The 15,358-nt window shown below is 42.6% G+C and overlaps 1 protein-coding gene across 1 annotated transcript; it reads right to left on the bottom strand.

Annotated features, from left to right (window-relative positions):
* Positions 1 to 585: 585 nt before the first annotated feature.
* Positions 586 to 14,886, bottom strand: fam83e (family with sequence similarity 83 member E). The gene is made up of 9 exons (XM_062544391.1): positions 14,517 to 14,886; positions 13,516 to 14,335; positions 11,781 to 11,927; positions 5,488 to 5,612; positions 4,782 to 5,246; positions 4,511 to 4,567; positions 3,553 to 3,733; positions 3,034 to 3,234; positions 586 to 2,176 (listed from the first exon to the last, which is right to left on the bottom strand). The coding sequence occupies exons 2-9, from the start codon at positions 14,008 to 14,010 to the stop codon at positions 1,994 to 1,996; spliced, it is 1,854 nt and encodes a 617-aa protein (XP_062400375.1). The 5' UTR covers positions 14,011 to 14,335; positions 14,517 to 14,886; the 3' UTR covers positions 586 to 1,993.
* Positions 14,887 to 15,358: the final 472 nt, after the last annotated feature.

Here is a 15,358-nt window from a genome sequence, read left to right as displayed (position 1 = left end):
GATAAATCAACTAAACATGACCCAATACAGTTTCACTGAGATTACTTGAAAAACAAAATTTCAAAAAATTATTTATGAAAATTTATTCAAATGGTGGATATAGCGTTTTGGAAAATAACTCTTGTATGATTACATGTTTTAAGGATGTGAGGTGACCTCATGGTGACAGCTAGACTAGCAGGAGCAGCCCTATACCTGTTTGGACACACATGCGGGCACCTCAAAGCACACTTCCATTGCCTGTGACTGCATGACGTAACAAGTGTGAGAAGAAGGCACGGTGGACCACACCGAGGTAAGAAGTTGCCGAGGGTTTTCTCACACTGTTACAGCAGTGTCTTGTTTTCAGCAGTGTCTTGTCTACAACAACATCTACTCGTTAGGTAGACACACTGACAGGGTGTAGCCTAGGTTACTGCAGGCACTCGGCTGTATCCACAGAGACACACACACATACAGTACACCGAGCTGATGAGACACGAGAGTGTAGATTGGTTCCTTTTCATTTAATCAAATGACTAGTAAAATTTTACATTTTGATTTAAGACATTAGTTGTGATTACAATTGTAGCAAATAAATAAGTGTACAGTTTAAAATAAACATTTTATTTAGAAGTCAAAAACGTAACTCTAAATACATAACTAAGCATGTATTTACAATGTTATTGTCTATTGTGTATAAAATAAAATTCTCAGGTTCACTCAGACCAACAATAATACCATAATGTTCACAAACTTGTCCACATAAGTTCTATAAAAGTTCTATGACACTTTTACATTTTAATACAGTGTGTATGTATACTGTTTACAATTCACTTTTTTACAATTGTGGATGAATACAACAAAGAGTTCCCTGTTATAAACTAGGCAAGAAATTATCATATATATATCAGGCTCATTTTTGCATAACAAAATTGGACATTTTCTCCTGGCATACACTTCCTGCATGCTCAGTCCTTTCACCTTACACTGCTAATATTGCTATTCTCCTACATAAATATAGACTCCATGCCATTCTTATTGTAACTATATTGATTGCATGGACATTATTTGCTATTTTCCTTCATTTTCTTTGTTTATTTTCATAAGGCTATTGATTGAATTGGCAACATTGTTTATGATTGCTATATTCTCCCTAATGTAGTCTGACCAACTTTTTTAATTTCACTATGTCGATTTGGACAAAAGTGTCTGCCAAATCTTATAACCATAACCATAACGATAACTAAAGGATTCACAGCAGTAGATTAGAGGTGAAAAGAGAGCACCTCCGAAAGGACTATTTTTAACAGCACTTAATCCTTGGAGAAGTGGGTTTTTTTTCTCTGTACAAAATCTAGATCTGTGCAGATCTAAAATGTACTCTGTCCGCTATTTAATAGTGAAATTCCTATCATCAAGCACACCTTCAGAATAGTAACATTTTAATAACACTTCCTATTGTAGGCATATTCCTCAAGGGGTTGAAACTCCCAATTGCATCCCGTCATGTGGCTGCTACAATATGATAATTGAAGGCACTCCTTTAGTTTGGATGACCTTGCTGGTGTAAGGTGTTGTTCTTCTGAGTATTGCTGCTATTTATCAACACCAAAATGGTTTTATGCAAAACAATACATTGCAAGGTAAGAACATGTCACATGGGTGAAGCAAAAAAAAAAAAGGATAAGGAAGGTTATTTGACCTACTTTCATGGGAAAAAAGTTGGTTGCTTAACGTTCACTTTTTTTTTTTTTTTTAACAGGGCCAGACACCCTAGTAATGGAGCACACCATTGTGTTGATGCGTTCATGGTCTTACAATTGGAAAAAAAGAGACCAAATGTCATGGTCATTCCACATCAGCCAGCTCTTGGATGTCCTTTGCACTGTTTGAACAGTAGTCCTGTCTGAGGTCCCTCAGAAGTCAGCACTGTCCTTAGAACCATGCGCGAGAAGCTGTCTATGGAACTAGGACTTAAATAAACGGTCATACGCAGTTCTGCATGGAATTACTACTCCTCGTCACTCCGCTGCCTAGTGGGCGACCTCCACTCCTTCTGGTAGCCAAAGGTGGAGCTGCGAGGCCGCATGGAAGGCATGGGAGACAGGAAGGACTTTGGGGATCTGTTGTTCTTGTCGTCAGTCCGCTGCCTCATCAGGGCCTGAGCAGGAGTCTGGGGCAGTCCGTCATAACACTGGACAAAAAAAGAGAGAGTCACTACTAGCAATGAAAGGGGTCATCCCTATGTTCCCCGGGTCCTATGTTCCCCGTTTTTTCCCAAAAGGGTCCTATGTTCCCCAGATGTAATACATACCGGGGAACATAGGACCCTTATTGGGAAAAGCGGGGAACATAGGACCCTTAATAAAATTTAAGAAAAAAAGGGTCCTATGTTCCCCAGTCCCATACAAAGTGGGAAACATGGGACCCGGGGAACATAGGACCTGGGGAACATAGGTATAGCTAAGAAATGACTGTGTACAGCCTACAGCCTCGGTTTAGCATTATCATTGTGATATACTGACAGGAAACTAGCCACCACCACCAACAGACATCTCTGTCTCTGCAGAACTGTCTCTGCAGGAATAAAATGTGAGACAAATGGGCAAATGTGTCTTCATGATTTATGACTGTAACAAGAAGGAGCAATGAGGCTAAAACCGTGAGTGCTAGCATATGTTGCTAGTATGTCTAAGGTGCAAGGCAGTGAGGTGGATGGATGCACAGCCAAGCTGCTGGCTATACCTTCCAAACCTCACTCCCATCCAGGTCACATCAGCAAACACTGATCCACCCTGAAATCTCGCAATCCCAGAAATGGAAGGTAGCAAAACTAGCACTCATTGATCTCACAGGTTTGTGTCACATGTTATTGGACTCTGATCACCCATGAATCACTGGAATCAACTGTAGATTTGGCTGAAAATCTATCCCAGAATCAATCTCGAACTGACTTGCCACTCTCCTCCTTACAGTTTGTGTGTTATGGATGCCCATGCATGCCTCCACAATTACAAGTGTCCAACACTAGCTGCCCTGTGTCCCACTCACATTGGCCTTGAGACGGTGGTTTGAGTCAGCCTGACCAGTGCTCAGGTCCATCATAGAGCGGCTGATATCGGTTACGGCGGACTTAGGCCCTCGTTTCGGTGTGCTGGTACTCTGCCGGATTTGGAGTCTCTTCATGATGTCACTGAGCGAGCTGAAGCGAGCTTCCATCTGTGGTAGGCCTACTCGTAGAATTAGAGGTTTCTGAAGAGGACAATATTAACAAAAGAGTTGTTTGGGTTTTTTTTCTAAACCAAGTTGTGCCAGTAGTGAAAGGTGAAATACAGCAGCTTGGTCTATAAGAGAAATCAGCTCTCATTTGGAAGCCTTGATTACTTTATGAGAGATTGAATCCATGGATTAGGCTTGGGGCTAACAATAGCAAAATATCAGTTGCCTGTTTTGAACCTGTGTTCTGAAGCATTGTGAAGTTGCATTTGACAACAAACATTAGTGTTATTAAAATTCACAACAATTTACGCAACTCACACAAAAGAAATCACAAGAAAGTAAGTGTGTCACCTTTGCTTTTGTTGATTTAGGCTTGGTCTGGTTTTGCTCCATTTTGGCCTCATCAGGGTAGGAACCCCTTCTGACCGCAAACTCCTTTCTACTGCTGGGAGACAATGATGGCTCGCCCCTAGGACTTCTCATGATCTCCTGCTCATTGAGCTTGTCTGTGCTGGACAATCTCCTCAGAGGCCTGTGGATGGAATAAGGCTCAGCAGTTATAGTTTTGTGGTAGCACATTACTATAGAATGAACTGCGGTCAAGGTGTGAGGTTATCGCGATCGGCATCGAACGCGATTCGGCCAATCATAATCAAGGCCCGGAACTATCCGTTTTAGAATTTCTGTTAACTTGAAGACACTCAATGAAATGAGCCAACGACAGATGCTGGTACCCATTGCATTTAGCTTCTTGCTACATGCCCATCTCCTACAGTAGGCCTATGTCTAATGTTGAGAATTTGAGTTTCTACACAAATCTACACAAATCAGATGTGCACATAAAACCTTACAGTAATAATATAAATATTTGAGGAAGTGTTTCTGAACGTGTTTGGTCTACTGCAAAGAGCTTGCTTGACTGCTTTTTTGTTTGTGGTCTCTTCCAGGTAGTGTCGATGGAGTTTGCTTACTGGGTGCCAACACTTTTGTTAAGCAAATTCCTCACTCACCATGCCATTACTGTGAAATGTATTGCAAAACACACATACACACGCATGCACACACACAAGGCATCACTAAATCATCACTGTGCAGTGGTTCAACAAGTTCTGTCAAAGTACTAAGAAAATTATGATAATTAGAAATGTAGCAAAGCTTGTTGCAAAAAATGTAGCAAATGTAGCAAAATTTCCTTGTTATGAGGGTGAAAGCCATACAGTACGTCTTAACATGTCAAATCGATGTACTCAGCAAAGGTCTTTTTGGGTTCAGTGGTTCTCATCCACAGTACAGTTTTTTGTGTACTCACCCATAATTTATGTGATTATCCAGCCTAGTCTTCCCAAAGGCTGAATTGATGCCTGTCCTAAAACAAGTGAGACCAATTATTACTTAGCAGAATTTAGCTGATAATCATGATAAGGTGGAGCCTAGATAACTCAATTCACTCTTAGATTAGTCTGGACCCCAGGCTAGGCATGGAGCCCAGACCCAACAGATCATAACAGAATAGATCATTAAGGTATCACTATCTGCTGTGTAGAAGATACAACATTATTACAAAAAAAAAGGTCTCCTACCTGTTCTCCTGGGGCGAGAGTAGTTTAGATTGTGGGACATTATACTGCTGTGGGATTGGCTTCTCCTCAATAATCAATGGCTCCTCAAATATACTGTACTGCACTTGCCCGTCTAAGAGGCCAGGCGGGGGACTGGCGAGCAGGCAAGTGGCGTCAGGGCCCCTTGGAATCACTCCCAAGGCCTCCCAGTCGATGGGTTGATCAGTGAAGGACGGCGGAGGGCTATGGATTATCTCCGGCAGAAAAGGCTTGCTAGAGTTCGGGTCCAGCCTTTCGGGGCGGTTCATGGCAACCAGACCCTCGTCTATGAGCCCCCCGATGATGGGCCGCCCACCCTTCCAAGTGTCAGGGATCGGGAGCGAGTTGGCAAAGAGGATTCGAAACTCCCGGTCGAAGGATTCCACCACCGGGCCGCTCATCACCATCACCAGCTGTCGGTGTAGGTGGGCGTCTGACCATGTGAGGCTGAGGAGAGGTAGTGGGTACAGGATGAGTGTCTGGGCACAGCTACAGTGCCTTAGACCAGTTACCCTATGGCTAGCCTATAACTAAAAGGGTAGGCTAACTGATCTAACCCACTTCCAGTGAGTTATGCTAAGGTAGGCTAACGGTATCAGACTGAGTATCACGCTCAGAGAAAAGAAGGGTATGTATTCTCTACAACCTATGAAGACATTTTATTCTAAGTTAAACTGTGCAATCTTACCTGTAACTTCCCACCATTACCTTCTCCAGGTCAACCAGGATAAAATTCTCCTTCAGTTCCCCCACAACCATCTTCCCTTCTCTAGAGCAGAAGGTCTTGCCTCCCAAGACACGCACCCTCATGTTCTAAGATGGAGATGACACGTATAGTTAATGTCATCATTAGTCATTGTCACTGTCTCGCTTTGATGTAGATGGAATCCAGCCAATGAGTCTTGTGCTGTGTTATCTCGAGTATTCTTACTAAGGGATTTTCTTCTTCTGAAGAATCACTGTGACATTTAGTTCAGGTGAGTTCTGTCACTCTGATTTCAATTTGATTATTGAAGGAATCTTGGACTGTTGCCATGCCGTTCTATTATGCTCCTAGCTATGCACGTTCTGGATGCCATGTTGCTAATTTCCTGCAACACTTCTCTATTATAAATGTCCAGTTGCTCTCACAGTTTTGTTTGGGGCTTCTGTTCATAGATATTTTAGAAAAATATACAACTTCTAAAACTGCTGACATTATGGAGCCTTGCGCCTAAGCCTTATGGAAAAGCACCAGAATTAGGGTTAGGGTTGAGTGGCAGGCTCAGACTTCTTGAAGGGCAGTTCCAGAAAACAAAGAGGGCACCTACAGCATATCTCATGGCATGTTTGTAGGATAACAGTTTGTAGGATAACACTACTGACTTGTGATTAGTAGATAGGTGGAGTGTGGTGCAACAGGTCAAAACATAACATAACATCAACATCAGTTGAGGGCTGCAACTCCACTTTTAAAATGACAATATCCTGGCCGGACTACTGTTGTCAGTGATATAAGTATTTGAAATTAACATGATTTCTTAATGTCTAGTGACATATCAGGGTCATTTTATGATTAATTGAAATACATTTCTTACATACAGTTCCTTTAAGGCTTCTTGCTGTGAAAAATTATGCCAATTATGGAACATGATTGTCACACACAGGTCATCTGTGTTATTTGACTGAGGGGCTCCATTCAACTATCAGTGCCGGTGAATGGCATAACCCAAGGTATATGATTGAGGGGCCCAATTAAGACATATCACACAACATAACCATAACCTGTGTTATTTGATCCTATTCAGATCTGAGTGGCAGAGAACATTGTAATGACTTCAGACAGAAGCAATGCCCCTGAGCCCTTGGACCTGGGTCCAGTAGGCCTGTTTAGATCCCTGCGATCGTCTGTCCATTGCACCGTCACAATCTCGCTCTAATACAGATGCCATCAGATTCCAGCCAATGATTCTTGTTCTGTGTTATCTCAAGTATGGAAATAAGAGCTTTTCTTCCTTGTTCTAAAGAATCACTGTGCCAAGGCTACTTGCGGCGTGTTTGATCACAACCCAAGTCGTGTGTCGTTTGGGGAGAGGGGGGGGGAGGGATTCGCTTACTCGGAAGTCTGCAGAATTCTGAAGAACACAATGGTTCTTTTTTTGTTTTTGTTTTGGTGCCTTAAGGAACAAATGAAACTGGGACTGTTGCCATGCCATTCTATCATGCTACTGTAGCTATGCACATTCAGGATGCCATGTTGCTCATTTCCAACACTTCTTTAACACACTTCTCTATTCTAAATGTGCATTTAATCTCACAGTTTTGTTAGGGGTTTCTGTTCATATACTGCACAGTATGACTTCTAAAACTGCTGTCATGTCGAGCCTTTTAGAAAAGTACAAGAATTAGGGTTAGGGTAAGTCATAATATATAAGGCTAAGTATTTGTGCTGTTATCTTCTATTTAATAATGAAATCCCTTTATCACCAGTGACACTTTTCAAACTGGGAACATTAAATAAGGGCTAAACCCTTTTGAATCCTTTGCACCTGGTGAAACATCTTTGCGGTCACAAATCTTAACGTAAGGTGCAGACACCAACCTCAAATGAAGTAATTTAATCACTATGATAACTACATCTGAATAAATACATACGGTAATTATTTCTAACTTCTTAGGCTATGTTTTACAATGGACCTTATGCACGGAAGGCTGTTTAGTCAGCTCATTTATTTCCTGTGTTCCCCCACAACCATCTTCCCTTCTCTAGAGCAGAAGGTCTTGCCTCCCAAGACACATAAACATAAATGTCTCCAAGACCAAAGAACTTGTCATTGATTTTAGGAAGCAGTGCCCCCCTCTTCCGCCCACCACCATTGATGGCCAACTTGTTGAGACAGTAGAAGAGTACAGGTACCTTGGCACAATAATTGACAATAAGCTATGTTTTAATTCACAGACCGATGCTGTTTGTGCCAAGGCCCATCAGCGCTTGTACTTTTATCGAAAACTGAGGAATTTTAACATTGATCCCACTTTTATGAGAATGTTTTATTCCTGTTTTATTGAGTCTGTTTTAACCTTCTGTTTTATCTGCTGGTTTGGTTCCCTATCCACAAAAAACAAAAACCGATTACAAAATACCGCCAAGACATGTAGCAAGATTGCTGGCACAAACTTTCCCACTCTCACCCATATCTACTCAAACAGAGTAGCAAAAAAGGCCAGATCCATTGCAACTGACCCTAGCCACCCCTTGTCTTGCCAGTTCAAGCTACTTCCCTCAGGACGCAGGTACTCCATGCCCAGATGCAGGTCAAATAGACTCAGGAATTCTTTTATCCCGACTGCCATTTCCATTTTAAACAATTTGCCAGAATTGTTTTAAGTGCATTAACTTATTTATTTTCTGATTTTATCTATTTTATTTTATTGTTTATTTTCTCATCCTATTTATTTTGTGTTTTTAGTTTCTATGGGTATTTTATGTGTTTTGCCATATTGTTGTGTGTCTGTCCTTATGTAAACCTGTCTGCTGGCTGCACAAAAATTGCCCCTTGGGGACAATAAAGTTACCTTGACCTTGACACGCACCCTAAGATGGAGATGACATACGCATAGTTAATGTCATCATTAGTCATTGTCACAGTCTCACTTTGATGCAGATGGAATCCAGCCAATGAGTCTTGTTCTTATCTCGAGTATCCTTATTAAGGGATTTTCTTCTTCTGAAGAATCACTGTGGCATTTAGTTCAGGTGAGTTCTGTCACTCTGATTTCAATTGGATTATTGAAGGAATCTTGGACCGTTGCCATGCCGTTCTGCTATGCACGTTCTGGATGCCATGTGGCTAATTTCCTGCAACACTTCTCTATTCTAAATGTCCATTTGCTCTCACAGTTGTGTTTGGGGCTTCTGTTCATCAATATTTTAGAAAAATATTCTAACTTCTAAAACTGCTGACATGTGGAGCCTTATGGAAAAGCACCAGAATTAGGGTTAGGGTTGAGTGGCAGGCTCAGACTTCTTGAAGGGCAGTTCCAACCTACACCAACCTACAGCATATCTCATGGCATGGGGTCCCAATCCCACGCAAAAAGGGCTTTGAAAATGTATACAGGACAGATTGAAACAAATGACACAAGCATCCACAGATTTAAAGGAACCGTATGTAAGATTGTGGCCAAAACTGGTACTGCACTCACTTTCAAAACGTTAGATATTTTTTATCCGACACATTTATAGCTGCTAGTAACCCTGGACCTGGTGAAACATCTTTGCGGTCACAAATCTTGACATAAGATGCAGAGACCAACCTCAAATGAACTAATTTAATCACTATGATAACTACATCTGAATAAATACATAATTCATTCTAACTTCTTAGGCTATGGACCTTATGCACGGAAGGCTGTTTAGACAGCTCATTTATTTCCGGTGGAGCCGGAAAGTGTGTTGTATAATGCATCTAGTTAATCAGCATGTTACAATGTAGAAAGAAAATGTTATTATTGGACAAACAAGATATTCAGCGTTGGAGTGAACATGAAAGGAGCAGAATAGAACATCACATACCGTCACCTTAACGCTTCACTGGAAATAGGCTGTCATAAGAGCCTTCCGTATATAAAGTCCATTAATTCTTATGAAGTTTCAAAGAAAGTACTGAGTTCACATTTGCCCTCTGAGTACTATGACAGCTTATCTCTGCTAATCTCAGCGTAACCCTTTCACCATCTCATATCATCTGAATGCAGAGGAACCTGCTTAGCCGAGCATGGTACACAGGTATCACATTCGTTACATTCCTCAATAACGCCGATCGTCAGAAAAGTTCACGCCTCGTAGAAAATATCAACCAGTCATTCCACAAGTTACACGTTTTCCTCTGTTGTGGGAACCTGTTTTAAATATTTGTATTAAATGCAAAAATAATGCAGAAATACTCAGTAATATTGTATAACCAATTCACTAACTTTAAATACGTAATATTTCAGTTTGGTTATGTATGTAGAAGAATTCTGTTCACAACCTGTTTGTGTGGGAGTGAAGAGGGAATCTGAACTCGACTGAAATAAATATAGTCGCTTTGGTTAAAAAGCGTCAGCCAAATGAAATAAAATTCTATGGAATGGAATGTGATGTAAAATATGAGCAAATTAAATAGGACTGGTTCTGGAATGGAACTGGTCTAGCGTCAGCTGGCATTAGGGACTTGACAGAAATACATAGGTCAGTAGTAAAAAATTCCATGGTGTCTACGTGCTTTGATGAACAAGACAGGACAGGGATTGCTTGAAGGGACAAGTGAATCATTGTGAATGTGAATGTGTTCACCCCAAAGCACTGTGTCACATTTCAGTCATACAGTAAGACACCATTACACAACATACACAACATACACTTATACCATTAGAGTTCAATTAGTGTAAGTGTGCGCTGTCAGTGCACAGTATATGCTACAGTATGTCTGAAGCCTTTGTATTACTGTTGAAGGCTATTCTCTAATCACTAGTCTCAGCCCTTATTGTCATGATACAAAGAAAGGCCATGCAGTGAATTTGTCACAGCAGCACTGACTTTCATCCTATCCTTTTGTTTGTCTGAGCGCTTTGTTTTTTTAAACTAGAATTACCGTATAACCAGCTGAATAAACTGACTCAACAAGGAGAGGCCTAGTGACTCAAATGTGACATATGCTTAATCTCCATCAGCATGTAAATTGATGGCTGGATTGATGGCAGTGTAACCAGTGCTTGAAGTGGGAAAAAATAAGTGCAGGAACTCTAATTTTCCGACATTTGACATTTGTACGGTGAAAAAAAATCAAGTCTTTAGGAGGTGTTGGTCGAATTTTTTCAAGCACTAACCTATAGGCCTAATTTACTTTTTTCTAATTCACAAATGGAATATGAAAACCATTAAAACAACACGAACCAGACCAGTGTGATAGCCACCTGTAGGCCTAACAATATACTGGGCTAAGGGCCCTAGAACCAGAAACCTTTGGGCTGAAGGCCCAGAAGAAGAAAACTGAAATAGGCTGTAGGTACTTGTTACATTGATTTAATTAACAATAACTGGCCAAGAACAGAGATTAGGTCAAAAGTCAGAACAAGTGGGTAAGTGTGACTTTAAGTGTTCTTTCTATTACTATTGTGGGTCCTGAAATGGCATTTCAAGCATCTGCCAAGGCTATATGACAAACAGGGATCTGAATACAACTTCTGATATGAAAAATTAATTATTTTGAAGTGGGGATATGGAGAGATATGAAACAATGCAGAAATTTGATGTTATTTCCAAAAAGGATTTCTCGTGACTACTGCTAATTACACAGAGCATTGGAATCAGTAGGATCTCCTGTTTATTTTGATATGTAGTTTGCCATAGGGCAGTAACGAAATCGTCAGATATTTCACAGAGACGAATGGGTATGACGCAGAACTACATGTAGGCTACCATTCATTTTTGTAGGTAACTGTAGCCAAAGTCTTTTTAAAGCCAATTATCTCGCGAACCGTTCATCATAGAAACTAGCGGCTAGTGCCATTGGAAAGGTCAGGTTCTGCAGTTTCATGTGATATGCCTGTTATTTCGGTGCGATCTTCTAGCGCAGCAATATGACCGAGAAGAATGGGTGCGGCCGCGGCCGCATGGTGCGTCTTGAAGAGGGCAGAGAGGGTTTGCCAGCGGCCCGATGGTGATCTTCTCGCGGCCCGGTAGATTGAGAAACACTGTGATAGGGCACTGTTGTGGCTCGTGGGTAATGTTGTCTTTCATGAGTCTTGTGATATTGTCTATTCTCGGGCCACTGTGACTGTCACTGCGTCGGATCAGTTTCAGTAAGTACCGGAACGCAGAAAAAAGTGGCGGAACTCAAAAGACGAAAATACAGAAGTTCCGGAACTGCGTTCCGCTGCGTTCCGGCCCACTTCAAGCACTGAGTGTAACAGTGCATCTTAGTGTCATGTTCAGGAGGAGAGCATCGTCTGACTCACGGGATGTCGAAGCCTGTGTGGGGTGAAGTTCTCCTGAACGGACCTCTGGTTGAGGATGATGTAGACAGGGACGCCAAGTGAAGCAGCTGAATGAAGGTCGCCAATCACAGTGCTGTCTGAGAGACTGTCTGTCACTATGGCGATGAGCTGGAACCACAAACAAGCCCATTAAAAGTGGCGGTGGTCCATATTGGTGTCTATTCTGCACAACATGATATTACAAATATAGGTGTGATATACTGTACAGTATAGGCTCATTGTGTGTGTTAGAAAGACAAATTTAAGTTCTCCAAACACTCAAGAGTTAAACAGAGACTGTCAAAGTATTGCATACAGAGTGCAAAGTAACAGCAATTGTTGGTGATTGGTATCATATGCAAACATATCCTGCTCGTGATAGATACGTCAGACAACTCATCAGATGACAAAACACTGACACACAGCTGATAAAACAATGTCAGCACAATGAGTATTTACTGTAAATGAGTCAGTTTAGCATGCACAATATAATCGCCATACCCAGCAAGCTCATGAATATGCCCCCAGAGTGTGGCACTGAAGCTGCCTGGAAGCTCTAACTGTTGGCTGCAACAACTCAAGTTAAAGGAGAATTCCGGTGTGAAATTGAGCTTAACTGTACCGAAACATGTTAAGGTGTACTCACACGTGTTTTAGACGCACTTTCACTCACCCCCAGCATTCCGAACTCCTCCGTTTTCAGCCTAGCTTACAGTAGGCTTGAAGCTATTAGATTGGGCATTACGTAGCCTATGCAGCTAAATCGCTATTTTTAAACCATTAAAAAGGTTCCAAGTAACTCCACACTGCATTGGTTGACTTCTGAGGGTCCTGACATTTAAAACGAGATACTTAGAACTTTGGAAGTGCACAGGAAGTTTATTAAAAAAGACTGTTTATTCAAGCAGTACCTTCATAGAATCTCTCCGCTGGGCGCCATCTTGTGGTGAAGTCGCGATAAGTCGACTGACGAGCACAAACGAACAGGAAAGACAGGGGGACATATTGCAAACATTTTGAGCTTTGTTACTCATCATGCTCATGTAGACAGTATAACTATATATTTCCTATGGAATTACTTTAGCAATATGTTCCCCTGTCCTTCCTGTTCGTTCGTGCTCGTCAGTCGGCTTATCGCGACTTGATTCCAAGATGGCGCCCAGCGGAGAGATTCTATGAAGGCACTGCTTGTAAACAGTCTTTTTTTAATAAACTTCCTGTGCATTTCCAAAGTTCTCAGTATCTCGTTTTAAATGTCAGGACCCTCAGAAGTCTACCAATGCAGTGTGGAGTTACTTGGGACCTTTTTAATGGTTTAAAAATAGCGATTTAGCTGCATAGGCTACGTAATGCCCAATCTAATAGATTCAAGCCTACTGTAAGCTAGGCTGAAAACGGAGGAGTTCGGAATGCTGGGGGTGAGTGAAAGTGCGTCTAAAACACGTGTGAGTACACCTTAACATGTTTCGGTACAGTTAAGCTCAATTTCACACCGGAATTCTCCTTTAAGACCAATTGCTCTCAGGGTCTTTTTTCGTACCGACAGAACTCATGACCACAAGAAATGGAGCTCTATGTCCATTAAAGCACTGGATTTCTCCTTCACAAGTAGTTTATAGAGTAGTTTGTAGCTTATAGCTCTCTACATTTTTCTCATCTCTGATCATCCCTCATCCCTGCAGAGTCTGCAACGTGGGTGTGTCTCACAGTGCCTTACCTTTTTGGCCCCTTGTAGCAATTTCCTCACCACCTCTCGCACAGGCGGCGCATCCTCCACTGGTGGGCTGGTGTACACCCTGGCTTGGCCCATGCAGTCCCAGCTCTCCTTCTCCGGCCAGCCCAGCTCCAGGGGAGGGGCAGGGGTGTCCGAGTGCGTGGGGAAGTAGCACGCCGAGAAGTCCATCATTCCCTGGCCCTCTCCGTCCATCTGGTCGAAGCCGACGGCCGCCTCCATCTCCATCTCCTCCTCCACCACCACCTCGCTGCAGCGGTAGTCCTGGGCCCAGCCGCTGACCTGGTTGACCTCGTCGGGCGAGAGGAAGGGGCCGAGGCGCTCGGCATTGAGCCGCGTGTAGAAGGCTCCGGGCCCGTTACTCAGCAGGCACTCAACGGCACCGCGCTCTGCCTCGCTGTGCAGGAAGTGCGGGCAGGCCTCGGTCACCGGCTCGAACACCGCGTCCTCCTCCAGGTTCTTCTCACGGGAGTTCGCCATGGTGCCCGGTGAATTCTATTCTATGTCTGTTGTGGCTGCAGTTGGATGACCGTGTGTGACTAAATGTTAGAAGGCTGCTGATTGTGCAGACTAAGTGAACTGATTGAGGGTGATTTTACATAACTGGTGGGACTGCATATAAGCACAGCAGTCACCAATATGATTATCTCTGTGTATGTTTCTAGTGCCGCAAATAAAGAGAGGAGAAACGTAGGTTGGTAAAAATAGAACAAGCCTATTTGTCCAGAGAGATGTTATTATCAGAAATAGCTCAGGTAAATCCAACAGTGTTGCCTCCAGGAGTGGTCTATAGCCTCCTTCACACCTGTGAAAGTGTTTCAACAAAAAAGACAACGCTTAAAGAATGTTCCCTGCCCTCCTCAAACAAGCTTCACATAACTTATTAACAAGGCAAAGCAAATGAGAGTGCCGATATAATGTCTGGTTAAAATCCCACATCAGGCCATGATGTACAGACAGAGAAGCAGTTTGAGAGAATATCTTACCCCTTTCAGTGCTGGACATATTACAGCTTACTTCCTTCCTTTCTCCTCCCACCTTCAGTCTGGGCCTTTCCTAAGATAGACACACAACCTTGCCGTACCCTGGACTCTCTGTCACTCACAGTCAGTAAGTCAAACACCTCTTTTTCCTCCTTTTTCACACGACAACTGTGCCATTGTTAAGCTTCTGAAAAGCCCAAACTGTACAGCTGTTTCCAGGTTACCTCCATAATGACTGATACCTGACTTCTACGGAGTCAAATGTCAGCTGACTCCTGGGATCAGCTCCCTGTGTGTGTGTGTGTGTGTGTGTGTGTGTGTTTCTATCCCGTGTGTTGATGTCAAGTGGCACTCTTTCATTCCACGCTCATTGTACGGGGAGGGCTCTCTGCCGCCGGTCCTACCAGCTGAACTGGTCTGCAGTGAAGACATCCTCCTGGCATCGTTTGGCCTTATAGCCAATGAGACGCGGCCGCCCTGAGGCCAGCTCTACCCCTTGAAACCTCTGAGCTTTCCCCAAGGAATGAATATAATCCCCTTACGTAGCACAGACAGATACCACAGAGGAGCTTAACTAAAAAAAAAAAAAAGGGGGAACGTACGATAATTAATTAGCTGTTTTTTAAATGTGTGAAAATGTAAGACACTAATTATACATAGTGGATGACAAGTCAGATGTATTCTGTTTTTTGAGAGACTAGAAAGAGAATATGTGTGTGTGTGTGTGGGTGTGTGTGTGTGTGTGTGTTAGTGTGCATGTGTGTGTGTTTGGGCGTGCCTACAGGTATTTATATGCATGCACCACATGCCATCCTAAGAATGGATCTGCATACTTGTGTGGATAG

The sequence above is a fragment of the Sardina pilchardus genome, chromosome 9, assembly GCF_963854185.1.
Source record: "Sardina pilchardus chromosome 9, fSarPil1.1, whole genome shotgun sequence".
In the NCBI taxonomy this organism is placed as follows: domain Eukaryota; kingdom Metazoa; phylum Chordata; class Actinopteri; order Clupeiformes; family Clupeidae; genus Sardina; species Sardina pilchardus.
The sequence above is the reverse complement of the archived record's forward strand: the minus strand, read 5'-3'. Positions and strand labels throughout refer to the sequence as shown.

Excerpts from the sequence above, each read along its gene's own strand:
- fam83e (XM_062544391.1), bottom strand. The coding sequence starts at position 14,010 with ATGGCGAACTCCCGTGAGAAGAACCTGGAGGAGGACGCGGTGTTCGAG. Across the intron at positions 11,928-13,515 it reads TGCTACAAGGGGCCAAAAAG|CTCATCGCCATAGTGACAGA; the intron begins GTAAGGCACTGT and ends TTGTGGTTCCAG. Across the intron at positions 4,568-4,781 it reads CTCTCGCCCCAGGAGAACAG|GACAGGCATCAATTCAGCCT; the intron begins GTAGGAGACCTT and ends CACTTGTTTTAG.